At 48.6% G+C, this 24,444-nt stretch overlaps 5 protein-coding genes across 7 annotated transcripts; 1 reads left to right on the top strand and 4 right to left on the bottom strand.

Moving 5' to 3' along the window:
• Window positions 1-2,861: 2,861 nt before the first annotated feature.
• On the bottom strand, window positions 2,862-4,788 carry c1d (C1D nuclear receptor corepressor). 3 transcript variants are annotated; one of them, XM_040178114.2, is made up of 5 exons: window positions 4,329-4,788; window positions 4,071-4,212; window positions 3,811-3,877; window positions 3,533-3,588; window positions 2,862-3,443 (listed from the first exon to the last, which is right to left on the bottom strand). In XM_040178114.2, exons 2-5 carry the CDS (start codon window positions 4,206-4,208, stop codon window positions 3,252-3,254), a joined length of 453 nt encoding a protein of 150 aa, XP_040034048.2. In that variant the 5' UTR covers window positions 4,209-4,212; window positions 4,329-4,788; the 3' UTR covers window positions 2,862-3,251. The 3 variants fall into 3 exon arrangements, with proteins under 3 accessions (XP_040034048.2, XP_040034049.2, XP_077960403.1); XM_040178115.2 differs by having other exon boundaries at window positions 4,415-4,665; XM_078104277.1 differs by having other exon boundaries at window positions 4,071-4,228; window positions 4,329-4,497.
• Window positions 4,789-6,856: 2,068 nt separating this feature from the next.
• Window positions 6,857-9,796, bottom strand: dnaaf10 (dynein axonemal assembly factor 10). Its single transcript, XM_040178110.2, has 8 exons — window positions 9,270-9,796; window positions 8,596-8,696; window positions 8,378-8,508; window positions 8,192-8,293; window positions 7,961-8,076; window positions 7,647-7,781; window positions 7,431-7,528; window positions 6,857-7,347 (listed from the first exon to the last, which is right to left on the bottom strand). The coding sequence occupies exons 1-8, from the start codon at window positions 9,453-9,455 to the stop codon at window positions 7,140-7,142; spliced, it is 1,077 nt and encodes a 358-aa protein (XP_040034044.1). The 5' UTR covers window positions 9,456-9,796; the 3' UTR covers window positions 6,857-7,139.
• On the top strand, window positions 9,388-12,215 carry pno1 (partner of NOB1 homolog). Its single transcript, XM_040178111.2, has 7 exons — window positions 9,388-10,097; window positions 10,562-10,708; window positions 10,795-10,878; window positions 11,087-11,147; window positions 11,226-11,343; window positions 11,886-11,956; window positions 12,051-12,215. The coding sequence occupies exons 1-7, from the start codon at window positions 9,900-9,902 to the stop codon at window positions 12,116-12,118; spliced, it is 747 nt and encodes a 248-aa protein (XP_040034045.2). The 5' UTR covers window positions 9,388-9,899; the 3' UTR covers window positions 12,119-12,215.
• Window positions 12,216-12,676: 461 nt separating this feature from the next.
• Window positions 12,677-18,943, bottom strand: ppp3r1a (protein phosphatase 3, regulatory subunit B, alpha a). The gene is made up of 6 exons (XM_040178112.2): window positions 18,598-18,943; window positions 15,975-16,014; window positions 13,728-13,904; window positions 13,578-13,637; window positions 13,319-13,503; window positions 12,677-13,110 (listed from the first exon to the last, which is right to left on the bottom strand). Exons 1-6 carry the CDS (start codon window positions 18,598-18,600, stop codon window positions 13,063-13,065), a joined length of 513 nt encoding a protein of 170 aa, XP_040034046.1. The 5' UTR covers window positions 18,601-18,943; the 3' UTR covers window positions 12,677-13,062.
• Window positions 18,944-19,318: 375 nt separating this feature from the next.
• Window positions 19,319-22,456, bottom strand: cnrip1b (cannabinoid receptor interacting protein 1b). The gene is made up of 3 exons (XM_040178113.2): window positions 22,112-22,456; window positions 21,012-21,156; window positions 19,319-20,836 (listed from the first exon to the last, which is right to left on the bottom strand). The coding sequence occupies exons 1-3, from the start codon at window positions 22,288-22,290 to the stop codon at window positions 20,672-20,674; spliced, it is 489 nt and encodes a 162-aa protein (XP_040034047.1). The 5' UTR covers window positions 22,291-22,456; the 3' UTR covers window positions 19,319-20,671.
• Between the last annotated feature and the right edge of the window lie 1,988 nt (window positions 22,457-24,444).

Here is a 24,444-nt window from a genome sequence, read left to right on the forward strand (position 1 = left end):
CCACCTGGGAAAAATGTGTGAAGGTCAATGAGTAACTCCGCCCCCAACGGCTGCTGCAGAGGGAAGTTCAGACCAGGAGGAGCTGCAGAGGGAAGTTCAGACCAGGAGGAGCAGCAGAGGGAAGTTCAGACCAGGAGGAGCTGCAGAGGGAAGTTCAGACCAGGAGGAGCAGCAGAGGGAGGTTCAGACCAGGAGGAGCAGCAGAGGGAAGTTCAGACCAGGAGGAGCAGCAGAGGGAGGTTCAGACCAGGAGGAGCAGCAGAGGGAGGTTCAGACCAGGAGGAGCAGCAGAGGGAGGTTCAGACCAGGAGGAGCAGCAGAGGAATCGTTTTAACAAGACGAATGCGTGCAAATAACAAAGTGCAGCCCGGCTGCAATCAGAGGCCTGATGTCACCTCCATGTTACACCTCAGAACACTGGAGGTCCAGTGTTTAGTGTTAACAGAAGATGGGGGGGGGCTGCTGTTAGAACGGCGTGCACGTGAACTAACCCCCCTCCTCGTGTGGACCAGGCTGTGGGAACGGGGTCACACCTGCAGTGGCTGGCAGGGTTTGATGGACGATGTTGCTTTAACCTCTGGAGAGACTCACTCACCCTCCACCCAAGAGGAGGGGGGGGGGGGGGGTCGACTAGCCTCGATTAGCTAACCACACAGAGCGGTCCTCCTCCTTCTCCTCCTCCTCCTCCTCCTCCCGGTCAAACCGGATAAAAGCTTTGAATAGGACCGAAGTTTAAAACTTCTCTCTCAGCACACACAGAACACGGGTTTTTTCGCACAAGCCATTTACCCCCCAGCTCACATCCAGGACCTGGTCCAACCCGACACCCCGACCCGCACTCTCCGCTCTGCATGTGATAAACTGCTTGTTCCTCCTCACTGAGAGCAAAACACTCGACTAGATCTCCACTCTTTGCTGTCCTGCTCCTAAATGGTGGAAGGAGGTCTCTGAAGACATCAGGACCACAGAGAGCCTTCACATCTTCAGACTAAAGACACACCTCTTCAGACCCTACCTCCACTAACACACTAACTAACTGTAGCACTTACATTGGACTTATGATGGTTCTTATCTACAGCAAGTTGAACATTTGGATAAAAGCGTCAGATAAGTGACACGTGATGTAATGTAATAAAATGGTTCAGGTTTTCATGAATGTAGCCCCCCCCCCCCCCGTTATGGATCTATGGATCCCTCCCCGGTAGAGCTGATGATGAGGAATCGATGGGACATCTTCTCTATCTGCTCTGCTCAGAGGAACAAGGCCAGACGGGAGAAGAAGGTTCTTCTGTGGAGCTGGACTGCCCCCCCGTGGCCGTCAGGGGAACTACACACACACACACACACACACTCCTTCTCCTACACACACACACACTCCTCCTCCTGCACACACACTCACACACACTCCTTCTCCTACACACACACACACACTCCTCCTCCTGCACACACACTCACACACACTCCTTCTCCTACACACACACACACACTCCTCCTCCTCCTCCTCCTGCACACACACACACACTCCTCCTGCACACACACACACTCCTCCTGCACACACACACACTCCTTCTCCTACACACACACACACTCCTCCTCCTCCTCCTCCTGCACACACACACACACTCCTCCTGCACACACACACACTCCTCCTGCACACACACACACTCCTTCTCCTACACACACACACACTCCTTCTCCTACACACACACACTCCTTCTCCTACACACACACACTCCTCCTACACACACTCCTCCTCCTGCACACACACACACACACACACACACACTCCTTCTCCTACACACACACACACATACACACTCCTCCTCCTGCACACACACTCACACACACTCCTTCTCCTACACACACACATCTCCTCCTGCACACACACACACACTCCTCCTCCTCCTCCTGCACACACACACACACACACACTCCTTCTCCTACACACACACATCTCCTCCTGCACACACACACACACTCCTCCTCCTCCTCCTCCTGCACACACACACACACACACACTCCTTCTCCTACACACACACACACACTCCTCCTCCTCCTCCTCCTCCTCCTCCTCCTGCACACACACACACACACACACACTCCTTCTCCTACACACACACACACTCCTCCTCCTCCTCCTCCTCCTCCTCCTGCACACACACACACACAGTCTTGGTTTTTATGCCGAGTGCTCCAACATTCCTTTTGGAAATTTATGTCCAAGCAGCCAAGGGGCTTGAGTTCACGTTGCAGCCATATGAGGGGCTCAAAGCAGGGTCCACATCACCGAGACGCTGCTACGCACATGGGCCGGGGGGGGGGATACGGAGTTCCCATTGGGGGGGCATTAGTGTGCGGAAACTGATGGAAACTGCATTAAAAGACAAAAGGACTCTTAATGTCTCACTGATCTGAGCAGCTCGTGTCTTTATCTGAGAAGTGAGACCCCTAAAAGTCGTCTTCAGCCCCCGCAGACCTGAGAGGATTTGTGAGGCAACGGCCAAAATAAAAGGAAAACATTGTTATCGTGATTAATCAGCGCCGAGGTGGAAAGAAGGACTGCGTGGAACCAATGAAGCTGTGATGTTCCACCGTCCTCCTCCAACCAGAGCTCGTCCCTCCCTCCTGTGGAGGACGGGCAGCGGGGGGGAAAGTGGACAAATCCATTCTTCCGATATGCAGACGGGTTGTTCATCAGCCTGACGGAAGTTAGAAACTCGGCTGAACAACAGGTCACTTTTGTGGACAACGGAAAAATTCCAGGGAGTTGTTTCCTGGGCTTGATTTGGGGGGCAGTAAAGAAAAGAAATATATATATTAAAGAGAGCTCATATAACAGGGAGGAAAAATGGACTAAGACCTGTTTGCGGAGTAGTTTTATGATGATGAAGTTTATCAGTAAATGTGTAAAAATAAGATTCATAGAATCACTTTTAGGAAAAGGAGAAATTCCTCATTCATCTGAAAGGAGAATCCAAACTATTAAACAAATACGTGCAGAACTAAATACTTTTGTCGCATTTGTTAATGAAAACATTTCACGTGACAGAAGCCTGAGGGGATTTTCACAATATGAAAGACTGAACATCCACATTGAAGCTCCGGTCGTAATTATTAATATTTAACTCGTCTCATTTAATTCAGTCACTGAAGTCGGTTTGTTGCCTCGAGAGCAAAAACCGGTTTTGTATCGTCCCCAAAAAAAAAAGTTTTAATAAAAAATAAGAAGTAAAAAGCAGCAGTTGTCCGCTTCACTTCTGCTTCGGACGCTTTGGCGGCGTGGCGCCACACGTTGTGCCCGCCGCCGTCTTCCTGGAATCCCTCTGGTTGGGGTCGTAGAGCGCGTTCCTCAGGAAGCGCCCGGCCGCGCCCTTATCCAGACGGGCCGCCTTCTTCCTGTCCGTGATCTCCTTCACTTTGTTCATGTACGTCCTGATGCGCTCCTGGAGAACACAGATCGGTCACGTTCACAAGAAATACTTGAATAAATCACACAACAACGTTTAGATAACCGAGATGAAAAGATACACACCAACTCCTGTTTGATTGCATGTTCTCTGGGATTCACTCCGCGTGTAACCAGGTACACTGTAAACGAAAGGTAAGAAAACACGTCATTTAAAAGCAAACGTTCGTATCTCAGTCTGTGCAGTCACTGAAACACAGCCACACCTTTTCTATTGTTGTGTGAATACATGTGTGGTAGAAGTCCACTGTTGTGCATCTTGTTTACAGTGTTTTAATCCATCTGCTAGCAATATAGTCTCAATCAAATCCACAAATAACAGTATCAGAGAAAAAGAAACTTACTCCAGTATAACGAATTAAGGGTGTAGGCTGACATCAGATCCAGCTTGGCTTGATCCAAAGGGTCCAGCTGTCAACAAAGCATTCATTTAGAACCACTTTCACAATAACATTACCACATTTTATATTTATATTATAATAAGAGGTAAATAGAGAATGTGTGCATTAGGTAAAATGTTAACAGCAGCCTGATAACAACCAGCATGTTGCCGATGTGCCTGTAACACGCAGCGCAACGTGTGCGGCTAAAAGCAGCAGCCGACCTTCTGCAGCAGGTCGCTCCTGGGCACCGACATCAACTTGTCCAGCATGGCTTTAACAGAAGACACCGAGGAGTCGAAGCCTGTGAGCTGCTCCTCGATCTCGTGGGGGAAGTCCTCCGTTTTTCTGTCCGCTGCCATTGTTCTGTAACGAAATGCAGCTAGATGTGTAGGTTGTCACACAAAACAAAGCTGTTAGCCAGGTAGCCAGTGAGCTAACGTTAGCTTGCGCATGCTGCAGAACAACAGGCGGACGTTTACCTGAGCAGACAATGCGTGGTGATTGTATAAAACACAATGGAAACGGAACCTCTCCGTATTTACAGACGTTAGTTAGTTAGTTTTACCCATAGACTGGAGCTCTAAGTCACCCTTTCGAACGCCACACGCTTTGCGCTAACAGGAAGTGACGTAATTCTTCTTCTTCTGCATTTAATGGCGATTGGCGAATAGCTTTCGAGTGAATTACCACCACACGCTAATCTAATCTTGTGTGTGGACAAACAATCTATCCTTTCTCTAATCCCACAACAAGATTAATTAAATAGAATGAATCAACAAGACACAACAAAATTAATAAATAAAAAAGTCTAAAACCACACTTCCGGTTTTTTCCTTCTCCTTCCGCACTCTACTGCCACCATCCGTTTGGAAGAGCAAATGAGCAAAAATAATGCTCTATTCATAGCAGAGTATTTTAATACTATTTACTTTGTTCAGGTCTGACTTGTAGTTGTAGTTTTTCCTCCGTGGTGATGCGCTTTAAGCATTAACGCTGAGAACTAACATTGCCGTTCAGTGACTTTCTATCTGGAGGAGTTCTCGTTGCTATGGTAACCTGGGCGTCATGCAATAGATGAGGCAGAGGGTTTGAGTTTGTTTTGGATTTGCACTTGTGCTCCAGAAAATGGACAACTGTGATCTGGAGAAGCTCTCCTCCTCGTCCGGCGTTCACTCCACAAGTAACCGACTACAGAGCGACGGTGGAGAGCCGAGAGCAGCGGGTGAGTCTGCAGCTGATGACGCGGGGCATCTTAAAAAGTACACTACACTCCAACGTCGCTCCTCCACACAGTGCACATCTAACGGTGAACATGTGATGTCACACGTTATGTTTATATCGTCATGAGAATGCCTTTATATACTTGATGACATGTTCCCCTCTCACAGGCTTGCCTGCCGGCGGTGGTGGCGGCGCCGCGGGACACGCTCCCTGTGTCTCTTGGGTCTGGCACAGCTGGCTCAGTACGACCGCGACCCCAACTCAGAGGGGTCAATGGAAGCCGTGAGCGGGGCCTCAGCTTCCAGGCGAGCGTGGAGCTGGAGCAGCAGACTCTGAGCGGAGAGCCCCCGGTGCAGCTGAGCAGTGAGTCCGCTCACCTCCAGGTGTTTAGACAAACCACCAGCTGGTCCACGTCAACCTGCCTCCTGTGGGCTCAGGTCAGACGTGGTGGCAGGACTGGCAGGAGGCCGAAAACCGGAGCACCGCCAGGCGGCCCGCCCCCCCCGGCCAGCAGGAGGGAAGGGCCCCTCTGACACCAGAGCAGCTCCCGGTCGAGGGCGAGGGGCAACGGCCGCTCCTGCCCCCCCAGCACCCGGCGGCCCAGTGAGTGTGAGTGGAGGTCGTTGTGTGCTGCGTCCTGCAGGGGGCACGCTGGAGCAGCAGCCAAGCCTGAGAGATCAGCTCAACCTTCCGACATCCCCACCAAGCCACAGGCCCCCGCCCGGGGTCCAGACAGGACTGCTGCCCCGGGGGCCTTCAGTCAGCGAGAAGGTCAGCCTTTGAGAGCGTCACACATAGACGAGGGGGGTTGGGGGGGGCACCAGAGGAGGCTTTACTGTCGGGTCTATTGCATCGTCACAGCTCGTCTTTACACGCGTGTCTTACTGTGTCACTGAGGAACCTCACGCAACGCCGTTCTTCTTGGTCAAAGGACTCGGCTCTACTTCCTGTTTGTGTCCAGAGCCACGTCCCCCACGTCTCTCGGCTGGGTTTGGCCCGCGTCCTCTGCCGAGCTGCTCCATCGAGAGGTCGTCTCCATGGCGCCATGGAATTAAACATTAATTTGAACCTTGGATGAATCTGTTGTTCAGCTTTATTTTCTGGACATGACTTTGACATTCAATGAGATAACTCCTCATTCCTTCTTCTTACTAACGTGCCCCCCCCCAGCTCCATGAGTGGCTGCTGGAGCCGTCGGACCCCCGGGCCGCGGTGAAACTCTGCTGCCGGTTCCCCCTGCGGCCCGGCAGAGCTTCACGGGGAGATCGTCCGCCTGCTGATGGCGCTGCAGCTGTACGACCACGAGCAGCTGGGCCCGAGCATCGTGGCACGCGGCAGGGTCACGGGCCTGCGTGAGTCCTGGCTGCCGTCACACCGTAGTCATGGTTACGACCCAGCACGTTTAAGACGTTTAATATCTTTAGAGGTTGAATGCGGTTTTATCACATGATGTCTGACACGTTTGATTTGAAAAGGAAGTGAAGAAACTCGTCAAACAACGTGACGCGAGGCTCTTCGCGTGTTCCAGCGCCCGGGTCACGATGCCACGTCACTGAGGTTCACGTGGTCGCCTCGCCGTTGGCAGGTTCCATCGACAGATACATCGACGTGCTGCACGAGTCGAGGACCGAGCTGCTGAGGAGCGTCTTCACCGGGGATCCACGCCGGAGAGGAGGACGAGCCGGAGCTTCAGCTCCCGATGCGGGTCAGCTTCCTGTTTGAGGGCCTCTATGGTGGACAGATACAGTGATCCTCTGCGGTTTATAAAGAAGACATTGAAAACATGTTTTGTCCAAAGGCACTTTAATCCCTCAATAAAAAACATTTTAAAACTAAAACTGTAAAAAAAAAAAAAACTTCATTCTCTAACGGTGCAACAAAAAGCAGATAAAGAAATCTTCATCCCCTCAGTCTCAGTCCTTCTTTAATAATATGAGAAATCCTTTTGATACAGCAAACATTTGTGTCACTCAGCAGTGTGCTATTCTCAGGGAGATCTCAAAGTTCTTCTCAAAGGTTTTTTCCTGAATGCACCGGCAGCAGGACATCTGCGGACTGACTCTCCGTCTTCAGGCCGCGTGCAGCTTGGTGACGATGAGCACGCGCACCGACTGGTCGAAGCCCGAGCACACGCACAGGCCCTGCTTGTCGGGGCTCCAGTCCAGGCTGGCGATGGGCTGCGTGGACAGGGTGGCGTTCTGCAGCAGGTTGACAGAGCCGGCCACGCCCACCTCCGTCTGGTCGGAGTCCGTCCTGCTCCTCTGGGCGGGATACTCGCTGGGGGACCACGTGGGAAGCATTTTACAGTGTAAGTTGAGTCTTACGCGGAGCGTTATTGCACTTATGGATTAAGAACTCACTATTTCCACAGATGCAGGTTGCCGGCTCCCCCTGTAGTCATGAAGATGTCTCTGTTCTGAGGCAGATGCTTCACCTGCCAGATGGTCGACTTGTGAGCCTGAAACAAAGAGGAGGTGTCATTCGCTTGATGGCTCCTCCTGCGGTAAACACCTGCAGCTCGGCTCAGGTGTTCTACCCCAGGTGTCCTCTGATCCTTCAGAAGCCCGGTCACCTACCTTTTCAGAGACGGAGGCGAAGCCCTTGGTGGGGTGCTGGGTCCGCAGGTCAAAGACGTGGAACTTTCCCTCCAGCGACGTGGCGACCAGCTTGTTCATGTTGATGTCTTTCCTGTCGAACTCCACGCAGCACACCTGCTCAGAGAGAACGAGAGTCACTCGCCAAACCGTCCTCAGGACAACAGAGTGAGCGGAAATGGACCCGCTCGTCTCTCTGACCCCTGGTGACCCCTCAGAGAGACGACTGGGCAGCGCGTTGAGTGCAAAACAAACCGAATGCCAGGACACAAGTCTCACTGGAGGGTTCCCCTCACCCCGTTTTTAATGTTGGTCTCCCACCGGAGGGACATATTCCGCAGGTCGAAGAGCTTGATGTCCCCGTTGTCGTAGCCGGCGCATACGCAGCGGTCCTGGTCGTTGAAGGCGTGGCCTGTGACAAGAGGTTTGAAAGTCAAGGGACAGTTTCCAAAAAAAATGATACCGTGGTTATCGACTACATTACATTATTACATGTCATGACTAGCACTTCTTATCACGTCACTCACCAAATGCGACAGTCCAGCAGTCCCTCTTGGTCTCTCCCTCCACGGGCTCCATGTTGGCGACGGGCGAATCCTTCTGCCTGGGGTCCCACACTTTGACTGTCCCTGAAACAGAGACCGGGGGGGGCTCACGTCTCTGTGGACACGTCTTAAACCGGAAGCCCGTTAAAACCCGCTCGCCCCTCTCACCGTCCCGGCTTCCGGTGACGATCTCGGGGGCGCCGTCGCCGATCCCCAGGCCGCCGACCCCGTCGATGCAGTTCACGATCTCTTTGTGGGCCTTCACGCTGTACACGGACACGTCCGGCGCCTCCAGGTTCCTGAGGACAACACACGCGGCGGGTGGACTTCAGCAGGAGAGCTTTCACCATCTCGTTCCACCGGCGACGCACATGAGAAGGAAATACCATATATTGAGATTCCCGTCAAAGTCCCCGGTTGCCATGTGTCTTTGCTGCAGCGAGGTGGCCCCGAATGTGCCACACTTTATGGGCTTAGGTTTCTCCACCTGAAACACCACAGAGGCAAAGTCAACGGCCACGATGCAACAAGAAGTGAGTCCACTGATCACTCCGGAGTGCCGGTGAATCCCGGCTGTGTGCCGAGCTGCTGCATCGCCTAATGAATCCGGTTTTATTAATGATCATTAAGTACTAGACGACCCGAATCACCCACAACACGTCAGTGCCTCCAAGACATTTAACTAAATGATGAAAAATAACATAATTAGCCGTGTTACATATCTACAAGGTGATTAACATTGTTCATGTGGCGCCACCACAACACACATTAAATCAGCCTCTGACATCCGCATCCAACCTTAAATGAATTATTACGGACAATTAACACTATTTACTCTGTATATGAATAACAGTTTTATCACTATTTGTAACAACATTTGTATTCAGGTTTATACACACGTGCGTATGTATGTAACGTTATGTATAAACATCTCGTTGCATGGCGCTTCTTCATGTTGCTCGTTGCTATGGAGACACTAGCCGAGAAAGACCGGGCTAAGCTAACGCGAGCTAGCCCAGAGGTAGGCCGTTTAGACGATGTTCTCCTGAGACATCTTTACCTCCTTGATGAGACGAGCCTCTCCGTGCTCCACCTCGTAGATCTGCATCACCCCGGTTCCTCTGGCGAAGTTTCCCAGGCAGACGAACCTCGCGCTGCACGGGATCCATTTGCTGTCAAACACCGTGTAGTTCAGACTCTTCTGAATGTGCGCGATAATCTGCGGCTTCGCGAGCGGCGAAGACATCGTTGCAGTTTAAGGAGGTATCGATAATAATATTTTATATTGTTCTGGTCAAGGTTTATAGAAAGACCCCGTCCGCTTCAGCTAACTTAACCCATAGACATGTATATAACTGCCACAACAAACCGGACCTTCCTCCTCCAGCTGAAGACAAAGCTGTTCAAAGAGGTGCCTGAAGAAATATAAATTATTCAAGCATAATTTACATGTACAGATACACAAACCCAATATGAATGGATGTTTAATTATCCAAAACGACATGTATAGTATCCAAATTTGGCACATTTCTCAATTACAATTACAGTTTAAATACGTATCTCTGGTCAGGCGTTTATGACGTCGCATTTTGGGTCCTTCCCGTCGCACGAGGACACCCGCATGCGTCCGTAGCCCTCGGTCCGCCGCACGCTTCGCTGTTCCCGCTCCCCTTTACACCAGTTACCGGCGATGGACACCGATAAGACCACCCTCCCGGTGGCTGCCGCTGCCGCGGACGGCCCGGAGGACGCGGGGTCCTTCACGACGGTTAAATCTAAAAAGAGCCAGAAGCGGAAACGCGAAGCAGGCGGAGCGGACATGGAGACCGAGGGGCCCGGGGCCCCCAAGCGGCCGCAGTTCCCCGCGATATCCAGCGACAAATTACGGGTCAGTACTCCTTGTGTACTTATACTCTGTGAGGTGTTTCATAGAGTACAAGTAATACTAAAGTAAGAAGTGCTTTAACGTGTTCGTACAAGTGAGTAATTCGACTCGGTCACGAAGAAGCTAGCAGCTAACGTGATATATAGCGTGTAAGTCACGTGACTGCCGTAAATAAAGCTGCTGCTGTACAAACATTCCATCCTTCACTCGAGTCAAAGTATCTAAGCTATTAACTACAGTACCAATATTATAAATGTGTGTGTATTTATATTGCTGCTGCAATAATGTTTGTTCCATTTTCTAGTTTAGTTACCCAACGTTAATAACTCATCAAATATCTACCAGTCAGCACACTTAAGATTAAGCTCTAAAATAAAGATTCTATACTACAGCATCAATTATTAAATGCTGTCGAGGACAATAAGCCGTAGCACATTGTGCTGCTAACACTCCGGGTCTGTTTTCAGGGGCCGGATGAGATGCGTAAAGTCTCCGTCCCGGCTCACAGGTACACGCCGCTGAAGGAGAACTGGCTGAAGATCTTCACCCCCATCGTGGAGAACCTGCAGCTCCAAGTTCGGTTCAACCTAAAGACGCGGAACGTGGAGATAAAAGTATGCCGTGGCCTCGTCGACTCCGAGCCTCTTAAAAGCGTTAAAGCAGAGTGTAACGTTTCTTCTTCTTCTTCTTCCTTTTAAAGACATGCAAAGAGACGCAGGACATCGGATCGCTCACTAAAGCGTCAGACTTTGTCAAAGCGTTTGTTCTTGGGTTCCAGGTGGAAGTAAGTGGACAAATGTAAGGTTTTAACGTCTTACTTTGGCTTTTCAAGCCTTTCCCCTTCGATACAAGCCAGCATTCAGTTGCGGAGATTCGGGCTCCGCTCACACCGCTACCATCAGCTGCAGAATATACCCACCCACGAAGAAGAGGACTGTGTTGTTACTTACTCTGGAGATTGACCTCTGAACCCGACTCCTCCTCTCCTCCAGGACGCCCTCGCCCTCATCAGACTAGACGAGCTCTTCCTGGAAAGCTTCGACGTCACAGACGGTAAGACGGAGGCTCCGAGGCTCGGCGTCCGGTTTCTGTGTGTGTTTTAATTGTTTTCTCTTGTTGCCGTGGCGACAGTGAAACCTCTGAAGGGAGACCACCTGTCCAGAGCCATCGGCAGGATCGCAGGGAAGGGAGGAAAGACCAAGTTCACCATCGAAAACGTCACAAAGACCCGCATCGTGCTCGCAGAGACGTGAGTTCATCTCCATGGTTACCAATTAATATTCACTTATTTCACTTCACTCGTCTGCAGCTTTAACTTTTGTAATTTTGCATTTTTAAGACCGAAGAGAAAAGTTTGGATATTTGTCTCCAGAATAATGTTGACTTTTCTAGTTCTGTACTGATTTAATTTCTCGCTTATCGAGCTTTTATACTCTTAATTGTTTCAGAAGCTTTTCTTCATTGCGTCCAAACCGAAATCAATAAATCAAAAGTTCTGACAAATAGAAGAAGGGAAGTTGGTTGTTGCAGGATTTAAATAATCTATATAAATAAATCTAATTCACACACAACTGAACTTTCCTCTCGATTACGATTTATTAACTTTTCTCCTGGATCATTATTTCAAAGTTTACATTTATAAACTCAACAAAAAGTCCACCTTTATAGTACTTTGAGTACTATAAGTACTCCTCACTCTTTTAAATACACACGGGACACTTTGAATTACGCTTTAGTACATTTAGGATTTCTCTGTTTACTCGTCTGAAGTGAATCTCGTCCTCTGAGCAGGAAGGTTCACATACTTGGATCCTTCCAGAACATCAAGATGGCTCGCACGGCCATTTGCAACTTGATATTAGGTGAGGAGGATGTGATGTTTTTATATTTGAAGGATGGCAACGAAACTCCATGAATCCACATGTGACCTTTGAACCCCCCTTTTGCTCCCGACAGGAAGTCCACCTTCAAAGGTCTACGGTAACATCAGGGTGGTGGCCAGCCGGACCGCCGAGAGGTTCTGAGGGCCGTTTGGTGTGCGATGCCTCCCCCCCATTGGCCGGCTGACTGACACCTCCGGTTATCTCAAAGCTTACGTTTGTAAATAAATTATTTCAGTCAGGTGGGCGTCATTTATTCCATTGTTCTACACGTTTTGGATCAAAACAAAAGATTTGACTTCCAACCTCTAAGTTTAATTTTGATAAAGTATCATGTTTGTCCCAAAGCACAATATACAGAAAGACAGCGCAACTGACTCAAAGGACCCTCTGAGAAAATAAAACAAATAGCAACTATGAACTGAAACTGAGATTAACTAGAGGGACAAAACTGTTTTCAGTAAATTCTCCTCCGTGTGCAAAAAATAAAGCATTTTTTGTTCCATGTGGGCAAACTGAGCCTCGCAGGCGTCTGAGGGAAAAGCTCTGGGTCAAACCTGCATTTGGCCTTCAAAGTAAAAGCTTTCTTAAGACTTCCTGCTGTAAACCGCTTTGTTTTTGAAATGAGACATTTGGTTGAGTGAGTTTGATTGACTGAGGGGAGGAACCCAAACATTTGGAATAAAAACATCACATCCGGAGCACTGAAGCCACACTTTAATTATATTGATTACATGTGGCCACAAATTGATTTATAAAATAAAAGATCTCAAGCGATACGAGTTGTTTCTAAGTGTGAATGAAAATATCAAGTCTATCAACGCGGATGTTAAAGCACAGTTCTGAATGATGGGTAATAACCTGGAAATGTTCCGGTTGGCACTTCACACCCTTCTTCTACTGTTCATATGTTGGTTACACCCCCCCCCCCCCTCCCTCCCCCATCAGACAAACCATAGATGTACTTTTGAATTCTTTATAAAAGACAAGAACAAAAAATAAATATCAAGAGGCTTCAGCTGCACAGAGCGCTTTGAAGGACATCTGGAGCAGATGTCCAGGGTGGAGAAAGCAGGGGGGGGCGGCGCTTAGACGTCCACCACCATCTTTTTGTGTATGTCCAGACCACCGACCACCTGGGGGAGGAGTCACAAACATCCATTAATCCAAGATGGCTTCTTCTCGGCTACGAGCACAAAACACTTCATCACATAATGATTCAGCCAATATGGGTCGAGTCACCCGACCAAACAAACGACCCCACGTTCCAAAGAACGCACCGCCATCTCATCCCGTAACTGGACCCCTGTGCTCCACCCCTCAAAAGGATGGAGGAGGACTCACGTAGCAGAACTCGTGGAAGGACACGCGTCCGTCCCCGTCCCGGTCCGCGTTGATGATCGTCTTGTCCACGATCTGCTGCAGCTGCGTGTCCTTCAGGTTGTTGCCCACCATCATCTTCAGCACCTGGAAGAGCTCGCCGTTGGAGATGTAGCCATCCTTGTCCATGTCGTAGATCCGGAAGGCGACTGTGGGGGGAGGATGGGGGGGGAAATCAGCCTCGGGGGCAGCAGGACGGTGTAACGTGTGAAGCTCTACTCACAGCGGAGCTTCTGCTCTTTGTCCCCTTTGACGCTGAACTGAGAGACGCCTTCGATGAACTCTGGGAGAGGAGAGAGCCTCAGTCAGTCTTATGAAGGTCTACAAACACATACATATATTACGCATGTGTAGTACTAGAAGTAATGAGCACCTTTAAAGTCCACCTCTCCGTTCCCGTCCGTGTCGAAGATCTCGATGACCCTCTGGACCAGCGGGTTCTGCTGCAGCTCGGGCAGCGACATGAACTCCTCCACGCTGAGCGAGCCCGAGTTGTCCAGGTCCAGCTTCTTGAACCTCTTCCCCAGCCTCTTGATCTCGTCGGCATCGACTGGGCGGGACACAGAGGGAGGAGGGGGGGTCGTTTGGTGTCATCCAGAATGAATACTGAACATCTGTCACGTGACCTCCTTCAGTTTGTCGCTTGCTTCTCTAATTGTACAAACAGGTGCTGCTGGATTGAAGTAAAAAGAACATCTTGTACGTTTTCTGGTGACCCGTCATGCATTTTCTATTCTGTTCTTCCTCCTGCAAACAGCCAGACTCATCTTATCATCTGTCGGAGCGCTTGAGGCCTCAGTGCTCGTAAAGCTGGAGATCTGTTTCAGGAGCTCATGAGGTGATGAGAGTTCACAGGTTGATTGGCTTATTTCATGTGGAGCCACAAACCTGAGGCTGCGTCGCACCAGCGGAACCTCGTATTGGGCTGCGAGAGGAAGAGGAGGGTGATGTACTCACTCTGCAGCTGCAGGAACTTCCCCAGATTCATTCCCTCAGTCACAGTTTATGGTCTGACTCTCTGGTGCAAAAGGCTTCTTCAGTACAGCGAGATGTTCATTCTGTGTCTCCAGCACGTTCATTTGTTTTACATCAACAATAATTGTTGGAATCCCATTTATTTGTTTATTATCTGAGAGGCTCCTCACACCGAAATATGCTAATGAGCCTCTCTGAGGGACACACACACACACACACACACACACACACACACACACACACACACCTCTACATCAACTGTGTTACTAGGCAACTGGAACACGTTAGTCCTCCAAAGTAGCCCACACAGACGAGCACGCACACTGAGGTGTATGAAAACACATGCATATGTAGATGTCTCCGGCTTGGCGCTCGCAGAATTAACATGAATAAATTTGAGTGTTCGGGTCACATAGATTTCTCTAATTATCAGGCAGAATATGTATGTTGTGTATATATGATATTACAAACCAGAGAGGCTTTTCTTATGTCTGTGAATCGTAGCTCAAGATACAATATATCACCATTTATGTTCTAACATAAAGGTAAACTAAAGGTGTCTTCTAGATAATATATTAATGGACGTAGACTTCATTTATCTAATATATATAACGAATAATTTAGTACTCTGATGCTTTTGTAAATTCAACACCAGAATGAAACACAAGAATACTTTTCAAGACAAAGATTATTAAATTAACTGATTTTCTTTGAAAGTTCGGTCTTCTGAAGGAGGAATCAGCATCATGTGGCGTTGTCACACGTCCCTTAAAATACGGAATCATCCCGTATTTGAGAATAAAACAGCGCGTCGCGTTTTGCATCAACACGGGACGAGGTTGGTCCCGTATTTTCCGAGTTGTCGTCAATGCAGCATCACATGCAAATAATCCCGCCTGACCCATTCGTCCCCATATTGGGTGATACTCGCTGCCATCGTTTGTTTGATTGGTTTGTTTCAGGTTCACGGCCAATCAGAGTCAGAGGAGGGCGGAGGCAGCTCCAGATACGCCCCGTGCGTCCAGCTAATGCTAACGTACCGACGAAACGTGTAGCATCGACGAATGAGGAAAATAGCAAGATAGCGAAGTAGCCAGCTGTCTGCTAGTTAGCCATGTAGCTAGCATTTTTACATGTGTTACGTTTACTCCGCGGGTCTTCGCTACATAATGTTACTACGCCATGAACCCTACTACACAGATATTAGCCCACACGCTACTTCAACGCATGTATACGCATTAAAAATGGCCGCCGCTCCTATCCCATGCTGTTGCTCATATTCCGTTGCTACGGTAACAGCACTCCAAAGTGTACCAGCCAGCGCGTTTGTGACCAGCGCTTAGTTAGCGCTAAGAACGTGCAGCGGTATTCTACCGGGGAATAATCGTGGTCAAATGTTGCCTGTCTGAGTTATGATGTAACTGAGGATGAGGTACAGCTCGCCGCCCGGGGCGGTGCTTATTTATAGCCGCCATTCCCCGCCCCCTCGGGGCCCCTGCCCCCGCCCCCAGGGAAACCCCTGGCAACGAGGAACTCCAGCGAGCAGCCTCCACTCGTTTTCATTGCCTCAGAACATCCACCAAACACACATGATAGAAAAGATGAAATGAAACAAAAAACATTCTGTGTCATTCAGAATACTTACAATGTGAGCACATCTCCAGAGGGAAACTAGCTTCATTCCCCTAAAGAGAGAGAGAGAGAGAGAGGGTCACTTCATTGACTGACGGACGACCTCCTAAACCCCTTCAGCATTCCACAGGTTCCTCATGCTACAACACTCCTCCACCTTTAACAGGATCCTGCCAGACCGTAAACTCATGTTTACGGGGGAATAAATCGAGTCATTTTCTCACGGACGTCTGTGGGACCAGAGGAGTCGCCCCCTGCTGGTCACTACAGAGAATGCAGCTCCAGCTCATGAAGCTGCATTAATGTGTCAAACTAACAACGGTGTCACCTATTAAATCGTCTAGTTCTCTCCTGTCTGAGGAGACACGAGTCTTCGTTGTGTCCAAGCTGTGGAGGTGAATTCCTCAGATTCTCCACCGCGTGGTTCAGGTGCAGCAGAGGCACATCCCAAACTAACTACGCCCTTGCAAACTCTTCCCTTTGGATATTCAGTCTGAAGAGCACACACACTTTTAACCATTGCAGGTGTGACATATTTTATAATCAACAGAACTCAAAATATTGCCAAGAATATTGTTGACGCACCATAAGGGATAATAATCACACAGACACGCTACTACACGTGTACCCGGTTGCGTCATCTCCCGGCTCATCGCCTCCTCAGAGAGGTGGAGGTGGAGGTGGAGGAGGTCACGCGGGATTAGCCGGCACAGCGACTTGGCATTGAGAGTGTGGACATGTGCGTGGTGTCGAATGGTCCGCAGCACTGAAGGCAAAAGAGACTTAATTTTCCTCCAGTTGAAATAACGAAAAGCACGTGACTCATCAACACACCCTCGTTCTGCTCAAATCAGCAGAAGAAATGTGGACTTCACTTGTAATTTCCCTTTGGTCAAAGCTGGTCTCAAATGCTCTTCAGGTACAGGTAAGGGAAAACTCTGAAGGGTTTCAGAACTGGAGCCGGTGATTCCTTATTAATGTAATCTCACCATAAAGGTGAATATTAAAGCTGCCGAACAGAATGGCGTTCAGGGTGTGGTTTAGGTGCAAAGGACATCTGACGTTGAGGATTATGGGTTTACTGACGGAGGCCTGCTTTAGGTCGGCGGGGTCAGGAGTAACTTATGAGTAAACCTCCGCATTAGGGTTGTAACCTTTAGTACAAAAAATAAGGGACAATACGAGACGGGTGGGGGGCGACTCTGCAATCAATCCCCCGGTGATTCCTCACATTTTGCATCCGCTTTCGCTTCAGAGCGGGACGTGGGGGGGTGGTGGGGGGGTATCTGGAGCTGCCTCCACCATTCATTCAAATCGCCACTCCGCCAAGAGACTCGCCCTCCTCTGTCTCTGATTGGCCGTGAACCTGAAACAAACCAATCAAACGATGGCAGCGAGTATTACCCAATCAGGGGCAGAATGGGACGAGTCTTCGCAGAATTCGCGTGGGATTATTTGCACGGGATGCTGCGTTGAAGACAACTCGGAAAATACGGGACCAACCCCGTCGCGTATTGATGCAAAACGGGATGCACGGTTTTATTCTCAATAACGATTCCGTATTTTATGGGACGGGTGGCAATACACGTCTCTGTGAGCTGCACCGAGCGCGTCCCATGTGATGATTGGGGGAAGAAAGCAGCTCCCTCAGAGAGGAACCGGGGAGCTCGTGTTGGCTAATCAATAATTCATTCATTCAGAATCAATTAGGCCTCGGCACACAAAACACGTACTGCATAACGAGGAGGAGACCCAAACGGGAGCAAATTATCGACGTATTTTGCTGCAGATTAATGTGCATTCAGGCATCCCTGCTTCATGGAATAGACAAGTTCATGATAAGTGCACCAACATTTTTTTTACTTTAATACATTTTCTTAATTCTTTTTTTCCAAAACATTTTTGAGATAACAACTTAATATTCTTGGCGTTTTTATCCATGACATTTTTTACCCAAGATAATTAACTTTTATTTAACTTTTATTTAACTTTTTTTTAACCTTTTTTCCAAAACATTTACAGACCTAATATTAATGGACTTTAAAAATTTTGTTTTTTTTTACTTTTATTATTGACTTGTGTTGTGCTGTTTTTTTCACAGGTCACATTTTTCTGACCGGAGACATTTTTACTTATTTAAAAAAAATGTATGCCTCGTTATTTTTTTGTCCCCAAGGCAAATTTCAACCAAACATATTTTGACTTCTTTTCCAATAAATTTTTTCTGAGACAAATTTTTACTGATTTAACTGAACATTTTCTGACTGCTTTCGTGAATACTTTTAGACTTTTTTTTCCCGAGGACCTTTTTCGACCCAATATTTGGCGGATTTCTGCCCTAAAACATTTTTTGAGCTGATATTTTCCACTTTTTGTCAAAACATTTTTTAACCCGATTTTTGGACACCCGGTGGTGTTACGCGCAGCGCGCGAGACACGAGCGGGGAGAGGAGCTCCACTTTTCTATTTTATTTTTCTTCTTCATTTTGGATCGAACTCAAAGCATAAGAACCGCTGAGCAGTAAACGAGGCGACGCGGGGGAGTTATGTGGGGGGGGGGGGGAGGCGACGTGGGGAGACGCGGCACCGACCCACGGCCGAGTCTACCGGGCAGGAATCTCAGAAACACCGCTTACCATCTCGAAGGTCGGATGATGAAATCCGGGAGGCGACGAGAGCGGAAAAGAAGTCCAACGCGGGGAGGGGGTCTCCGGGGGGGTCGCAGGGCTGGTTCACAGAATGCGTGTGCGCGCGTGTTTGCGTACGGTTGTCCCCGGGGGCTCGTCCTGCCTTTACACGCAGCTCCGGGCTCTTTCTCTGCCGCGGAGGAGGGACGGAGGAGGAGGAGGAGGAGGAAGCTCGCTTTGACAAGCAGGAGGTGTTGGCAGGGGCGGGGTCACTGTACTCAACATCCGGGAACTACAAGATTGCGTTACGTTCACCTCCTGGCTCGATCTGAGGGGTCCGGCTCCCTCTGCCGGAGGCGAGCGCGCACTACGGCTGCGCTGCATGACGTCACTACTGAAGCTCCACGCTATTGGAGCGCAACACGCCTGTAGGCGCTCACCTGCGTTCGTGATTCCTCAAACCACGTTTCTTTAGCGTATGACGTCACGTCTGCCCCGTTTTACTCGTGCGCCAGTGGCGGCTGGTGGACAGTAAACATCCCAGTATGATTCAGTGCAAAAAAAAAGGTATCAAACACTTTCATTCTGCAGGGACTGTAATTTAAAACACGAGGTTCGGTATCGAAAGTGTTTCTCTTCTTTGTTGCTTTCGTCTCTTCGTAGTTTCCTGTTTTTTCACATGAAGAGTTTACAGTCGGCTTGGAATAAATAAAGTGAATGTCACCCAAAATATTTTCCACTTTTACTTTTAATAACATGAACAAACAAACACTGTCAGAATCACATTTTATTGCCTACGTCAATTATGATATGCCACATATAATATATTATATGCCACAGATTGTTGCTACGCACGTTAATATGTAAACATTTCAAGTGGTCCACTGTACAAAAATACTACTTCATTAAAACACCGTAGGTTACCAAAACGATTTCAAGAATATTCCAAATGTCTTATTCAGGATTCCTATTGGTCCTTAGAGGAAGAGGTAGAGAGAGGAAATGAGGAGCACGACTTCACCCGAACACAAAACCCCAAAATATAAAAGTAATACAGCATTAAAACGGTATTGTACGTTGTTGTGGAATATTTCAATGAACTAGTTCAGGAGAAGAGAATGATTTCATTTAATGTTTATCTAATAAAAAAAGAGTCTTGATGAATGATCAAAACTGTAAAAGGTCTATTTATTGCTTGCAAGCAGGAGGCCAAACACCCCGTCACGTATCACAGTGCTCTGAGGAGACGGCGTCTGTGAAGGCCGTCAGTGGCGGATACGAGAAGCACGTTGAGATAAGACCCGCGGTTAAGATGGAGGAACACACACGGTTCCTTTGTTCGAGCCGGTTGACCGCCGTCCCTTCTCAGGACACCGCGGCCAATTAAAGGTCGTGTATCATGCTGCTCTTTGTACGTCAGGGTCCGATACAGACAAGAGACACGGGTTTAGCACAAGACAATGTTATATCATATTTTCACCATTACAACATACGTACTGCATTTGTTACCGAAAATTCCCATTTTCTTCATGAACCACGTGTAGAGTTTTGGCCACGTTGCTGCACACTTTTTAAAAAGATGGTGCACGTTTTTAACACGACGTCACGGTTCAGAATGAGGCTGAATTAGTAACACGCACACGAGCACAAGTCTACACCTCACGCTTATTATCACATGACGCCACCATCTAAAAACAACATTTAACACGTGGGTCTTTGAACGCAACATTTAAAACCAGAGGTTGTTGACAAATTCCACATTTCTCATTTTAAGGCGAATCATTTTAGATTTGTTTAACTACTTTTATCTGTAGATTTCTCCTAAAGTGTCCGTTACATACTGCCTCACGTGCATAGTTAAACATAATATTTCAGAACACAATAAATATTCATCTTTAATGTTGGTAATCACCTGAGGAATCTTCATGGTCGTAATCATCAGCGACTTCAGCCCCATAAATGCCATCCAAAGTGGCATTTCATCTTCTCTTCTTCTTCAAGGACGTTTTCTGATGTGGCTCAACGATGGAAAGACGCATCCGATCTGCCTCCTCGTGGCCACGTTTCCATGACGACCGCGCGGTCACACGAACGCCTCCTTGTTGACCCACATGAGCGTGCGCGTGTCGTTGGGTTTGCACTCGTACTCGATGCTGTTGAAGCTGTTGCCCCACTGGCAGTGGTCCCGCTTGTTGTAGTTGTAGTACTTCACCTGCCACACCGCCTCAAAGAGCCCCGCCTCCGCGAACTGGAGCAGGAGGTAGAGAGGGCCAGGTGAGATAAAATGGCATACATCGAAACAAATCAAATTAGCTAAAAAAAAATTGTTGCGATCATTCAAAAAACGACACCAGTCAAACTAGAGTCAGACTTTTGGGAGAAGCAGGCGGTCTAGAAGGTGTAGCCGACGAGCTGAGTTCTACCTGGATGTTGATCTGAACCGGCTGCCGCTCTCCGCTCTTGGTGTGGGCGACCCCCTCGGTGTCGTACTGGCCCCCGTAGACCACCGCCTGGGGGTCTTTGGACTGCAGCTCCAGGGGGAAGGTCACCGCCCCCACGCTCATCGACCTGCAGACCAGCAGCACAGCAGAGGGAGGAAAAGCTCACCTGGGACCACACGTGCAACGCTCTTTATAAAACAGACACAAAAATATGATTCACCGGATGTGTTCAATATTAAACAAGCTATTTAAAACCACAAACTGTATATACGTGCAAAACTGTACTTCATACTCACTGTTGCGTTTAAAAAAGAAAAGGACATGGTTTCGTTTTCACATCATATCCTAAAATAGTCTGCAGATGTGCTTCATGACCCACATTTCAAAACGTCATCGCACGTGTGACCTATTTTCGCCTCATTCACACACACTCGGAGATTTAGATGTTGAACACTAATCCTCGTTTGTGAGATTTGAAAACATTACATTACACAATACCCCGGAGTCCCTAATCCGTGCGGGATTTGTGCAGGTTTATGTTGCCTTCAAGCGTTGCTCGTAAAATCCTGCTGCGTTGCACTTGATGCGCCACAAAGTGCAGGACTTTTGATATAATATCACACTAAAAATATACATTAGTGAGAGCGTCGTGTAGAACACGTTGTTGTTCCCGTTTCTCCTTAATCTCAACGGCTCATCAGGTTGTTAAATCCCATCCCATAAATCCCACTGTCCCTGAACACAGCTTTAAAATCTGCACTCGCTTTCGGTCAAAGTCGCCGCTGTCACGGGAGGAACCGCGACATCCGGTCGCTTAATTACCGCTAAGCATTAAAGCACGTGATCGCCGAAGTGTGTTTGACGTTGTAAAAGGATAAATATATGTTAATAAAAACAACTAAAGACGTATTTCACAGGTGAAGACTATCGATTAAAATGCCTCAGAGGCTTTAAAACGTCACTAAAATAAATCGTTAACACTAAATAGTAGTGCCACGTTTACACATCTCTGATATTAAAGTTCTTTTAAGGCTCCAGGAGACGTTTCTTAAATACATCAATAAACAACAACGGCAACCTACGTGGCCTCGACGGCTCCCGGTTTAACGACCACCTCGACCCGGTACTTGGAGCCGGTCAGCAGCTTGATGGTTCGCGTCTGCCCGAAGCGCGCGCCGTCCGCTTTGAAGTGCACCGCCGCGTTGTTGGGAAGCATCTTCAAAGAGATGCCGACCCTCACGAGCGGGGGGATGGCGGCCATGACCCCACGGAGAGGGCGTGCGTGCGAGCGAGTGAGTGAGTGACGGGTCTGACAGGACTGACGGGGAGGCGCACGTGCAGGAGACGTCCACAGCGGAGCGCGCGTGATCCCGTTCAACCTGCAGCACGAGCTAATCCCCAACAACTCTCCCCCTCTCTCTCCTCCCTCTCTCTCTTTCTCTCTCTCCCCCTCTCCCCCTCTCTCTCCTCCCTCTCTCTCTTTCTCTCTCTCCCCCTCTCCCCCTCTCTCTCCTCCCTCTCTCTCCCTCTCTCTCCTTCCTCTCTCTCCCCCTCTCTCTCCTCCCTCTCTCTCTTTCTCTCTCTCCCCCTCTCCCCCTCTCTCTCCTCCCTCTCTCTCCCTCTCTCTCCTTCCTCTCTCTCCCCCTCTCTCTCCCCCCTCTCTCTCCTCCCTCTCTCTCTTTCTCTCTCTCCCCCTCTCCCCCTCTCTCTCCTCCCTCTCTCTCCCTCTCTCTCCTTCCTCTCTCTCCTTCCTCTCTCTCCCCCTCTCTCTCCCCCCTCTCTCTCCTCCCTCTCTCTCTTTCTCTCTCTCCCCCTCTCTCTCCTCCCTCTCTCTCCCTCTCTCTCCTTCCTCTCTCTCCCCCTCTCTCTCCCCCTCTCTCTCCTCCCTCTCTCTCCCTCTCTCTCCTTCCTCTCTCTCCTTCCTCTCTCTCCCCCTCTCTCTCCCCCCTCTCTCTCCTCCCTCTCTCCTCCCTCTCTCTCCCTCTCTCTCCTTCCTCTCTCTCCCCCTCTCTCCCCCCCCTCTCTCTCCCCCCTCTCTCTCCCTCTCTCTCCTTCCTCTCCCTCCCTCTCTCTCCCCCTCTCTCTCCTTCCTCTCCCTCCTCTCTCTCCCTGCTCTCTCTCCTCCCTCTCTCTCTTCCTCTACAGTCTTAAACAGTATTTGTGCGCTTCACTATATGTGTGCTTTACTGCACCTAATTGGATTTGTATTGTATTTTAAAATGGTGTCAGTATTATTTTGCATTTGGTTGATTTCATTTTTTTTCAATTTTGTCTTATTTTTTTAACCCTTCTGACTACTGTTTATTTTATAATATAAGAATGTGGACGATAATGAATGTATAAGGAACAATTTATTTCATGCCACCCAGAATGGTCTAATCAATGCCTTTATTACTATTATCATTAACGCACTAATAGTTCATGTTACAGCCTCGGTAGACAAAAATACATCTTCAGATTTTAGAAATACAAATAAATCTCTAGATGCTTAATCCACCGATTGCTGCTGTAATGTCGATGTTTGACCACCAGATGTCGTCCTTTGATCACGAGAGAAGAATGTTGCGGTTAAACGTCCAGCTGTGACGCGCTCGCATTGCACGTGATGGCGTCATCGCGAACTTTGCGGGGATCAACTTCAAATAATCCCCAAAAAGTAAACTTCTGTGCAAAAAAACCATGAAAAAGCAACAGGATCTGGAATGATTGAAACATTCGAATACTTTTGTTTCACGGTGTTTTTATTAGGAGGACTAAACTGAGATGAAGATAATATCATCATCATCATCATCTGCGTCATCATCACCGAGGCGGTCAATGACGCTGCTGGTCATATCAAAGAAATCCATCAAGGGGAAGTTTAGAAAGACTTTGAATGGACGTGGATGCATATTTATTACAAATGTAATTTATATTAGCGATGAGGTTTTCATAACATAACGCGGTCGTTCGGTGTGAAAACGTAATGTTTAACAGCAGTCCCTTTAAGTCTGACGACAAACGCCAAGAAGATTCTTTATTTCCACTATTAACGAACAGCTCTAAATGATCATCGGGTTAAAGGCTTAAAACCATCGCGTAAAACCTGCGTCATCGGTGCTTTGGAGTCTTTTACAGTTTCTCAATTTAAATGATTCAGAAGTAACATGTCATTCATAAAGCCGGCACGGTAGAATGCATTGATTCAGTGGAGCTGGTGGTGCTGGTGGAGTTGTTGGTGGCGGGTGGTGCTGGTGGAGTCGGTGCTGGTGGAGTTGGTGGAGCTGCGCTCTGCTCCGAGTGATGCGTAAAAGAGACGCACGGTTCGGTGACGGAGCTCCACACAGATCTGACAGAAAGAAGCAAGTGAGTTGGGAAAGAAAACGCGCGTGGGAAGGTGAGAGAGCCCCCCCCCCCCTCCCCTTTCCCCTCCTTC

The sequence above is a fragment of the Gasterosteus aculeatus genome, chromosome 6 (genome assembly GCF_964276395.1).
Source record: "Gasterosteus aculeatus chromosome 6, fGasAcu3.hap1.1, whole genome shotgun sequence".
NCBI classification, from domain to species: Eukaryota; Metazoa; Chordata; class Actinopteri; order Perciformes; family Gasterosteidae; genus Gasterosteus; species Gasterosteus aculeatus.